The 11,764-nt window shown below is 46.9% G+C and overlaps 1 protein-coding gene across 2 annotated transcripts in view; it reads left to right on the top strand.

Annotated features, from left to right (window-relative positions):
* The first annotated feature begins 51 nt into the window (after positions 1-51).
* Positions 52-11,764, top strand: part of myo1e (myosin IE) — a 33,612-nt gene continuing 21,899 nt past the window's right edge. The window contains exon 1 of one of the 2 annotated variants that reach the window (XM_062963298.1): positions 52-182. Coding sequence is in view for 1 of the 2 variants with exons in the window: in XM_008121575.2 (XP_008119782.2) it covers positions 2,097-2,099 (3 nt within the window). In the remaining variant the exon portion in view is untranslated. Of the gene's footprint in view, positions 183-1,772; positions 2,100-11,764 lie in introns of those variants that run through there. The other variant, XM_008121575.2, reaches the window with a different exon arrangement.

Raw genomic sequence — 11,764 nt, 5'->3', positions numbered from 1 at the left:
GATGGAGAAGCAGCAGCAGCAGCAGGAGCAGCAGCATCAGGACCACCAGCAGCATCTGGGAGCCGTTGCCAGGACGCCGTCGCCATAGCAACGAGCATCTCAACCCCGAGCAGCCCTGCCAGAGAGAGAGAGAGAGAGAGAGAAAGAAAGAAAGAGACGGGAATCAGCCAGCGAGAGAGCGGGTGAGTGGGCGGCAAGGGGACTTATTTATAGGCGAACACAAAACATTCCGCTTCCAGGAGACAGGCAGAGAGAGAGAGGGACCAGCCCCACTGCATTCTGGGATTAGAGATCGGAGGAGGAATTGGCTTCTCTGCTTTTGCTTCCCTCCCAAGCCATGCCAGGGGAAGCTCCTGCTCCCGTTATTATGATTTCGGAAAGGAGAAAGAAAGGGGTTGCACTCCACCACTGAAACACCCCCCCCAGCAGCACCCCCACACCAGGGCCCTGTAGTTCTGCCTCAGAATGTTGGGGTTCAACCCCCCCCCCCCCCCGCACCCCAAAATAGTTCAGGTAAAAAAAACGCTTGGTTTACTCTTGAATTTCCACTGGGGAACCCAATCCCACTGCTGCCAAGTCTATGAGGAAGAAATATGAGAGTCCCTCCAGAACTGCATGGGTGGCTAAACCACTGGTGCAATGGGAAGATGCAACAGGCACCAAGAACAGCTACAGTAGAGTCTCACTTATCCAACATTAGTTTATCCAACGTTCTGGATTATCCAACGCAGTCTGCCTTTTAGTAGTCAATGTTTTTGTAGTCAGTGTTTTCAATACATTGTGATATTTTGGTGCTAAATTCATAAATACAGTACATTAGAGTCTCACTTATCCAACACTTGCTTATCCAACATTCTGGATTATCCAATGCATTTTTGTAGTCAATGTTTTCAATACATTGTGATATTTTGGTGCTAAATTCGTAAATACAGTAATTACTACGTAGCATTACTGCGTATTGAACTACAGTAGAGTCTCACTTATCCAAGCCTCGCTTATCCAAGCCTCTGGATTATCCAATGCATTTTTGTAGTCAATGTTTTCAATACATCGTGATATTTTGGTGCTAAATTCATAAATACAGTAATTACTACCTAGCATGACTGCGTATTGAACTACTTTTTCTGTCAAATTTGTTGTCTAACATGATGTTTTGGTGCTTAATTTGTAAAGATAAATACACACAAATGTCTATACTAGACAATGTCGAAGAGATAAGCAAACACTATAAAGGTTCAAAACATAAAAAGATGTGTATATTAGAGTATCTTGCAAAGGCCACAGAAATAGTCCGGCCTCTCCGAGTATAGAGCTATCTTCCTTCTATGTAAAAAGGATAAGCGAATACTATAACGTTTCAAAACATAAGTTGCATTATGTAATTTAGAGCACCATATACATACGTACATAATGCATAAGTTGCAAATTACATAATGCAACATACATGTATATGGTGCTCTAAATTACATAATTACATAGTATTCGCTTATCCTTTTTACATAGAAGGAAGATAGCTCTATACTCGGAGAGGCCGGACTATTTCTGTGGCCTTTGCAAGATGCTCTAATATACACATCTTTTTTATGTTTTGAACCTTTATAGTGTTTGCTTATCTCTTTGACATTGCTTAATTTGTAAAATCATAACCTAATTTGATGTTTAATAGGCTTTTCCTTAATCCCTCCTTATTATCCAACATATTCGCTTATCCAACATATGTTGGATAAGTGAGACTCTACTGTAATTCACAGAGGAAAACGTCTTGATGAGAAAAGAAAGAAGAAGAGGGGTGTGTGTGTGTGTGTGTGTTGTGGCGCCTGGACTGTGATCCAACTCCAGCCCATCCTGCGGTGACGGCCCGTGGCCACTGGGGGCCGCTGCCGCGCCAAGGCGTGGGCAGCCTGCGCCGAGGGGGCGGGGCCTGTCTCTGTCGGGAGAAGCCCCGCCCACCCGGCCTGGCCCCGCCCCTCTGGCCCCGCCCCTTTCCTCCTCCTCCTCCTCCTCCTCCTCCTGCTGCTGCTGCTGCTCTTGCCTCGGAGCCGGACGGGCGGAAGGGCAGGCGGGAGAGAGAGAGAGAGAGAGAGAGAGACCCAGCCATGGTGAGTCCTACTGAGTGGCGGGAGGGCAGGCACTTTGCCCATGCTCAGGGGCAATCCCGACCGGGGACAGGAATCCTCGCCGAAGAGGAAGAGGAGGGTGCCCCTGAGCATGGGCAGAGTGCCACAACCAAGGAGAGCCTTCTGCAGGAAGGAGGGAGGGAGGGAGGGGGGGGCTTTGCACTTTTTACCTTTGTCAACTTGATCTAGACACAGCAGGGTCTCTTCCAGTGATATTATATCATTCTATTATTATTGTAGTATATTATCATATTATTACTATTATATTATTCATTATTCATTGAAACTAGAATAGAGAGAAATCAGTGTGGAAACTGCAAGAGGTACCATAGATCGTTGTACATGGAAATAAGGGTAGTCAATAGTTTTTGATTTATTGAATACAGTTGTATATTACAATTATACATTTTTGTTATTTAAACTATACATATTGCGAAATTATGGGTTCTTTTCTCAAAGTGACACACCACCCAAGTCATGCTAGGTTTTTTGGTGAATTTTGACACACCAAGCGCAAAAGCTTGCCCATCATTGGTCTCTTCCCATCCCAATTTGCACTTCCAAGAATTTGCAGCACTTTATCAGTTACCTTGTGTTTACAATATTTATATGGTGCACTTTACCCAGTCTACTTTTACAACCTCTCCGTTTTAATCCATGTTTTTATTAGTTCTTGTCATTTGTTTTATTGGCTAATTTTTATAATGGTGTATGTCTCTTGTCTATTGTTGTGCTTTATATTGCTGTTGTTTTCATTCGGGTTTGGCCCCATGTAAGCCGCCCTGAGTCCCCTTTGGGGAGATAGAGGCGGAGTATAGAAATAAAGTTATTATTATTATTATTATTATTATTATTATTATTGGAAGGAGGCAGCCCCGCTGGCCTGGGCTCTGGCGGGGTGAGAAGCAGGGAAGGAGCCTCTCTCCAGGACTGCTTGTGACCACATCATCCCTTGATGATTATCCTCTATTGATATCTGATTATAATATTGTCTATTGATTATTATTACCTGTCAAGGACAATCTCGCTTATTGATGACTGGTTATGACAATACGATGTCTTTATGACAATATCACCTATTGATGACTATTGTCTATTGATGCCTGGTTCTGGCAGTCTCATCTACTGATGACTATTGGTGACAATATTGTCTCTCTCTCATAATATCATCTATTGTGGAACACCCTCCCCAGAGATATACGGCAAGCCCCAACCCTTGTGAGTTTTAGAAAAGCCTTAAAAACATGGCTATGTGCTCAGGCTTTTAACGAATAAACGACAAAGACGACCCAGACTGATGTATGGATAAAGCACGAGGATATTGGACGAACGGATTTTAACCATATGTTTTATATTTTATAATAATAATAATAATAATAATAATAATAAAAATCTTTATTTATACCCCGCCACCATCTCCCCACGGGGACTCGGGGCGGCTCACATGGGGAAAGGCCCGACTAGTACAATTTACAAAATTTATACTGTATTTAACTGTTTGTAATAGATTTTATATGCTGTTTGTTTTTAATGATGTGTCGGCATCGAATTGTTGCCAATTGTATGCCACCCTGAGTCCCTTCGGGTGAGAAGGGCGGGATAGAAATATTGGAAATAAATAAATATTGATAAAGTCATCAACAGACAAACAGCCTATTGATGACTGTTGATGACAATATCGTCTGTTTATGACAATATATCGTGCTTATGACAGTATCGTCTATTGATGACTGCGACAGTGTCGTGGTTATGACAATATTGTTTGTTTATGACACTATCATTTGTGTTTGACAATATCGTCTCTATCTCACAATATAACCTATTGATGACTATCCTCTGTTGATGACTTTATGACAATGTCGTCTATTGATGACTATTGTCTATGGATGACTGTTTATGACAATGTCACCTATTGATAGCTATCGCTGAGCTCTTCTTTCCAACTTTGCCAGGCTTTTGGGCCTCCTCCTCCTCCTTTAACATGGACCCAACCCCTTGGCGAAGGGGGAGAGACCCAGCGGAGGGTGAATCATGCGCAGGATGTGGGTTCTCTCTCTCTCACACACAGACATTTCTGCACATTTCCATGGCTTTTGGGATGGAGGATCGTTGCTGTTCCTCTCCTCGCTTGGCTCTCCTTCCTTCTCTCTCCCCAGTAGTTTCCTATCAGAGAACTACCCCTGGTCTCCTTGCATTGAAAGCCATGGGTGCATTTGTGGTTGTGATCCCAAAAGGCAGTGGCCACAGCAACTCTGCAGTCCCAAGGGAATGAACACAATTGCCCTCGGTGGAGCATAACGGACCCGTTGCAAAACACGGCAGCACCACTGCCTTTCGCTGGGTATGAATACATATACTGTAATAACAATAACAATCCCTGCCAAAGCTCAGGGTGCACCTGTAGTTTGGCATCACGATCCTGGGAGATGGAGTCTCCCAAAGTCCACAGCCTTCTCTGTCAGAGTGGCAAACTACAGCTCCCATCATTCCATTGCATAGACCCAAGGCGGTTTAGGATAGAGTTCTGGCTTTACCATGCCGTTAGCCTTTCTCTGCCAAAGAGTGCAAGCGACAGCTCCATTGCACTGAGCCACGGCACTTAAAAGTGGGGTCAGACCGCATCAATGCGACAGTGTGGGTGCAGTTGGAACATACTCCAAATTGTGAATACCTTCTAGCCTTCTGCTTTATCAAAAGCACTATTGACTTTCCCAGTGACTCATGGCCCTCCTTGTGTGCCATTCAAGGCCTAAGCCTGACACAATCGGGATCTGGATCAGGCCGTCGTTGAGAGGGAAAGCGGGGTATCAATAAACATAAACATAATATTATTATTATTATTTATTTATTTGCGACATTTATATCTCGCCTTCTCAAAGTGGTTTCCAACATAGCAAGGAAACCATACAACAACTTAAAACCATACTACAACAAAACATAATACAAAAATAAACATAAGTACACTAAGCATACATATCAATAATGATGATGATGATGATGATGATGATGATGATGTCACTTTGGGGCACAAGGGACAGAGTGACATGTGGGAGGCCTGCCCTCAAATGTCCCTTTTTGGCTCCTTTTTTGCACCAAAATGGCCCACCCTTCTCCTCCTCCCCGGTTGCAATATTTCACTTCCAAATATTTTTCTCTACGGCCCAACTAGTCTTGCAATACAAGTCAAAAAATCCCAAGATGTTGGAAGGCCTTCCGTCCATGATGTCAGCCCTTTTTGAGGCTGGGGACCGACCACCCACGGATGGACGGACGGAGCATCCCTCCAAAACGATGAGGCTGCTCTTTTCTGGGGAAAGAGCAGAATCAGCGTTTGTTGTTTGTTTTCTTCCTTTGCCTTCTCCGTGCAGGGATGTCCTTTCCTTTCCTTTCCTCCCACTTTGCAGGACAAAGCGGTGGTGGCCTAGCCTCATACACAGACAGACTCCAAGTTATGAACAAGAGAGGAGCCTCCCACAGGATGGTAAAACATCCGGGCAACGTCCTTGCAGACGGCCAGTTCTCTCACACCAGAAGCGACTTGCAGTTTCTCAAGTTGCTCCTGACATGGGGAAAAAAGTTGGGTGTTTGTAGCTTGGGGACCTGGGCCTGTATGTGAGTAATGCTATTTTTATCCTTCCCGAAGCCAATCCGGTTTGCTCTGGCTCCGTGGCACGGATCGCTCACCTGGAGAGCTCTTTGTTTACACCTGAAAGCAAAAGTCGTGGGGCGAGAGAGCGAGTACATATCTGTGTGTCGGTGTGCCTCTAAACTAGGTTACCTGGCCAGGTGCCTTCCTATGGCATCACAGGTGACGCAGGCCTGGCCTCGTCCGCTCTCTGGGCCACAGTGAATGCCTCCCTTGATGCTGGGCGTCAACACCGAGGTGAGCCGAAACGGGGCCGAGAGGGAAGAACAAGGCGGCCCTGTCCTTCGCCTCGCTCTCAGCAAGCGGAGAAGCCAGCCTCCGCCTCCCTGAACACACCTGGGAGTGCTTTATTTACAAGGCTCCTGCGAGTTGTAGTTTGCACAACTCCCAGTGGAGGAATCTTCGAGGCCTAGTCAAATAGTAATAGTAATAAACTACAGCTCCCACGATTCCAGAGCAGCAAGATGTGGCAGTTTGAGCAGAGCCAGGCAACATTCCTTTGCTCGACAACATTATCATCATCATCATCATCATCATCTTTGTCTTGGGGTACATCTACCAAATTATAAATCCCATGATTCCGTGGCAGTCCAAGTGGGGTCAAACTGCATCCATTCTGCCATGTTGAATGCTCTCCTAATCATCATAATCATCTTGGGATGTGACTACCAAACGACAGATCCCATGATTCCATGGTATGGAGTCATGGCAGTTCAAGCTGGGTCAGGCAGCGTTCTTTCCAGAGTCCTGAATGTTCTCATCATCCTTATCATCACCATTGTCTTGGGGTGCACCTACCAAACTACAAATCCCATGATTCTGTGGCACGGAGAATCGAAGCGGGGTCACACGGGACCCGTTTCCCAGTGCGGACGCCCCCTCGGTGTCAGTGGCTGCTCCTGCCGCCCTGGGATGGCTTTCAACTGGTGACTCAGAGCGGTTTTGCTTCCCTTGCATCCTCAATCTGCTGGCACAGCTCTGTCTGTTGCCATTAGATTTGCTGCTGCTGCAGAATAATAATAATACTAATAACACCAAAAAGGACACCTGGCTTGTGTGCTCCCCCTTCTTCCGTGCAGCGCCCTTTTCGGGAGGACGGGCCATCCTTCCCCAGGCATGGCACGGCATTCCCGAGTGAGACACGGCTGCGCTTCTCATGGTTTCACCTCCAGGTCCTTCATCACGCTCCTTTGGTATATTTATATACCTCCCAACCTCTGGTGATGCCTGCCATAGATGTGGGCAAAACATCAGGAGAGAATGCTTCTGGAACATGACCATACAGCCCTGAAAACACACAACAACAACAAGGTCCTGTCCTATTTGCACCATCTTGACTCAAGTCTCATGCGCCATCGAATCTCATGTGCATCTCCATTTTCAAAACCCTGAAACCAAAAAGGTATGGGCTAATGAATGTAATGTGCAGCAGCATAAAGTGCGTTCTTTGTAATTTAGAGCACCAATGGAAAGGAAAACCTTGGGATGTATCTCTGCTGCAGAATGAATGCACTTTAACTGCTTTGCCTCAATGCTGTGGGGTCACTGGAGCTGTCGTTTGACAAGGCCTCGAGCCTTCTCTGCCAAGGGATGCGGATGCCTCCCCAAACTACAAGCCCCATTAAATTGAGATTTATTTATTTATTTATTTGTTGTGTTGTTGAAGGCTTTCCAGGCTGCCTGGCCATGTTCCAGCAGTATTCTCTCCTGATGTTTCGCCCACATCTAGGGTAGTATCCTCAGAGGCTGTGAGGTATATACTCCTGCTGCCTTGTTATTAGCAATGCTTCTTAAGGCCCATTCAACCTCACTCCACAGGATGTCTGCTTCTAACTCACTCACCACACCATCAGAGCTATCCTCGATATTATTATCATTTCTATACAGCTCTTCTGTATAGTCTGCCCACCTTCTCTTGATCCCCCCCCACCCCACCTTTGAAGTTGACTGAATTGCATTGGTGGTTGTTTGATATTATTACTATTGATATTATTACTGTTGTATAAACCTTTGTTTTAACTTCTGTTTTATCATCTTCTTGTGTTTTAAACTGTGCGTATTGTTTATGTATTTGCATTGTTACTTTTGTAACATTATGAGCCGGCCCCGAGTCCGCACGGGGAGATGGTGGCGGGGTATAAATAAAGTTTTATTATTATTATTATTATTATTATTATTATTATTATTATTATTATTATTATTATTATTCTGTTAGGTCCTTGTTATCTTTGTTTTCGATCTAGTGCGCACCTCAATTTGGGAGAGCCCCAAAAGGTGAGCATGATGTTTGAGTCAAGAGGGCACCCCACATTGTGTTGTTTCGGACGGCGGCCGCCTTCTTCGGCCTCAAAGATACCCAGACGGAGGAGAGTTCCGGTGTTGCGGACGGAGCCAGAGGCGTGCATGCGCTCCTCGGGCGGTTGAATCACTCGGGTCAGCTGAGCTGCAGCGCCTATAAATACAAATGCTCCGGGTGACTAATGGGGACGGCTGAGGCCTCCTCCTCCTCCTCCTCCTCCTCCTCCTCCGCCGTCTGGAAGCAGAACTGTGGATTCCTGGCCTCTTTCTCTCGCTCCTTCTCTTTCTTTTGCGCAGAGGAAGGAGCCGGGCCTCACTCTTGGCATGGGCCTTGTTGCCTTTGGGTGGGACCGTTAACACACAGAAATAGAGAGAGAGAGAGAGAAAGCCTTCGTGCAGCGGAATGCGCCACTGTTTTGTCGGGCGCCTCCGCCCCAAGGAAAGGCTACTGGTTTTGCAGTCCCTCCTTTGCTGAATATCGGCCTCTTCCCGTTCTTTTTCCAGAAGGAAACACAGGCTCACCTGAGGGCGAAAGAGCCGCTCGCTTGTGTGACTGGCGCACTGTTTGTTCCTCTTTCTATAACTTTTCCAGCTGCTTCGGAAACACAGCAAGTCATCCCAAGGCAGGGTGGGCCCTCCAGACCACAGCAACTCCCATGAGCCCTGGCCGCCGTTGATGGGAAAGGCAGTCCAACATCTGGAACACATCGCTTGCTGCTCTCCCTCCCTTTGGGCCTCTTTCTCGCTGAAGCAGACGCCTCGAAACCATGTTTTAAACAAACGCCATAGCAAAAAAGGTTTCCTTCTCTCCTAGAAGGAAAGGAGACGCAAGGAGGGATTGTCCACCATACAGACCGACTGCAGACAGACGGTCAGGTTCGGTAACATTCCTCATTGCTGAATGCATAGAAAAGAACAGAAGAGTCGGTGAAAAGGCGGAAGTTCCCTCCTGTGCATTTTGGGCAGGGTTTTCCTTGGCACCCCGCTGCCCAGCAACTTTGCGGTTCCTGCAAAACACAATGGCCGGGTGTGATGTCCAAAGCGGGATTGAAACTGACCAGAGAAGGGCCAGCGCCTTCCAAGGACAGCAGCCTCGAGGTCGGTCCAGGATCCACAATCTTGGACCAGCATTCAATTTATCAATCCGTGTTTCAAAACGAGCACATGGAGGGCCCGTTCCTGTACCCCAGTCCATGACAGAATGAAGGATGGTGGGAATTAGATTCAGGCAGCAACCAAGTTACAAACGAGAACCTCTGGAGGTTTGTCCAATTTGTATGCGAGTCGGAACAGGGACATTTCGTAAGTGTAGCTCCAGCCAAATAGTGAATGCACATGTATGAAACCTACAACCGTGTGAAGGGGAAGCTCTCGGTTTTTTCTCACTCTCAAAGATATTAAATGTGGCACACCTCTAAACGGTAGTCCTGCGACACACACACATTGCAACATGTTGCGGTCGGTGGCACTGATCCACCTTGCCACCAAGGCGAGAATGGAGCCTTGTCACTAAAGAGGAGCGTTAGCAAAGTGGTTGTCTAACCCCAGCCACCTTTGGCTTCTGAACCTGATCCAGAAATGAACTATGACCAGGAGGAAGCTTATTCTGACTTTTTACCTAGTCCACAGAGCTCTTTCCAATTACAGCTGCTGGCTGTTGATAGCTCAGATGATTCCTTAATTGGGAAAGAAAGTGAAAATATTACTCCCATGGCGGAACCAGATGTTGTTAGTTCCCCAGAGAATGTGTCCTTCAACAGAAGGGAGTTTCTGCATCGTCAGAGATCTGAGAAACAAGAACTCCGCAGGAGTAACCTCTTGGCATCTCGAGCGGATAATGGATAGAAGGTTTTTCCCTTGGGAACCTTTAGGGAGTTTGGCTTTCCTTGTTTGTGATCAAATCAAAGTTCCATAAAAGTGCTTTGCACCGTGGACAATTTGCGGTGTCAACTTTGTGATTTCCTGAGAAAGGTTCACAGACTCTAGCTCCTGTTTCTTCCAAGCCAAGTTTCCAGATCCTGGCGGCCAAGCCGAGCCGCGACTCCCGAGTAGACCCGGTTTAAGTCTACTTCCTTGCCTAGCTCCTGAATCAAGTTTTGCCTCAGTTTCATCACGTTCCTGCCTGGATATCAAAGACTTCCTAGTGACTTTGGACCTTGTTATTTCAGCCTTGCTTCCTTGTTTTTTCCCCGCTCAAGAACTTTCCAACAGTTTTGAGTGTGTTTCGGTTTTTGGACTTTGGACAATAATATTGGACATTTCCCTTCAATTCTTTGGACTAATTCATACCTTTTCATAAAGGACTATTATCTGCTCAACCTTTCCACCTATTCCTGCCTGGATTTATAATTGTTTTAATAAAGATATTATATGTTTATTGGTCTCTGTCTGGTTTTCAGTGCTCACGCTGCCCTGGGGCACAACAGCGGTGTTCGTCTTCCATCCGAGTGGAGACGTCGCGTCACGTTGTTCTTGACTGTGCATTGTTTGCAAGACGGGTGTTTGCAATCCAGGGATGGCCCGTAGAATGAAAGGAACAGAAGGAAGCCAATGGGGGCTCTTTCAGGAGAGAGTTTTTGGGCTTTCCGATATTCTGGACACAAGCCATAGGTTTCAAAGGGAAACGAAGGTGTGTCAGCAAGCAGAAGGATCTCATCATCTTCCTGCTGCTGGTCATCTGGGGTGGCCGAAGAAGCCTCAGAGCTGGACAGGAAGCTGCAGCCACAGTGGGGTTCCTCCGAGGAAGTGTCCTTTTAAGGCCCGGTCTGCATTTCATTTGTTGTCCATCGCAGCGGCCGGAGAGGGGAAAGGAAGCTTGGCTGGACTTTTATGGGCAAAGAAGCACAAAGCGGGCCCGGGAGTGTTTCAGTGGGAGCTGCGTCTTCATGAAGCCAAGCTTCTGGTCCTCATGACGGCCATTTCTGGCCCCAAAAGGTCACCTTGTTGTGTTTCCAGTTTCTCATCTTGCGATGGCTGGCCATGGCTTAGCCGTTTAGCTGTGATGCTGAAGGCAGGGAGAAGAGGGCCTTGCTTGGTGTAGCGCTTCTCGCTCGGCGGCTGAAATAATTATAAGGAAAGGTGTTCTGAGTTGGGTGCGTTCGGGACATTTGCATGCCGCTGTCTCTGTTTATTATACCTGCGGGACACACCTCTGGGAAACAGGCACTTGCAGCAGTTTAGGCGCTGAGTTGGGCCCACAAAATGTAAGGGGGGGGCCTCCAAGGGGCAGAACCAAGTGCCTTTCAGTTCACAGGGTCCAGCGAGGTCGGAGCATCTGTTGCTGGTTTTGTACCTGTTGATGCAGGTGCGGCAGAAGGAATGTGCAGATTGGTGACACCTGTCCTAACATGCCTGTGCTTTATGCCACACACACTGCCCTATGACAAGGTGTTTTGTTTTGATTCGGCGCTTGTTTGTTGTTGTTGTTGTTGTGTGCGCCTTCAAGCCCTGTGCGCCCTTTGGCCCCTAAGACAATGCAATACAAAAGCAGCAACAACAACGACACCACACACGGAGACTTCACCTGGAACCCCACCTTTCTATGAAGCCACCATTGCTGCAGCCGTGTGGTGATCATGGCCTCCGTTTCCTGGACGTTGTTGGCCGCCAATGAGCCGGAATGGGCCCGTATCACCCGCCTCTGAAACACGACCCTCGGCTGCAATTCACTGCAGACCAAGATGGATGTAATTGTAGATGGAGT

The sequence above is a fragment of the Anolis carolinensis genome, unplaced genomic scaffold (assembly GCF_035594765.1).
Source record: "Anolis carolinensis isolate JA03-04 unplaced genomic scaffold, rAnoCar3.1.pri scaffold_11, whole genome shotgun sequence".
NCBI lineage: Eukaryota > Metazoa > Chordata > Lepidosauria > Squamata > Dactyloidae > Anolis > Anolis carolinensis.
Note: the sequence above shows the minus strand (reverse complement) of the source record. Positions and strands in the feature narration are given on the sequence as shown.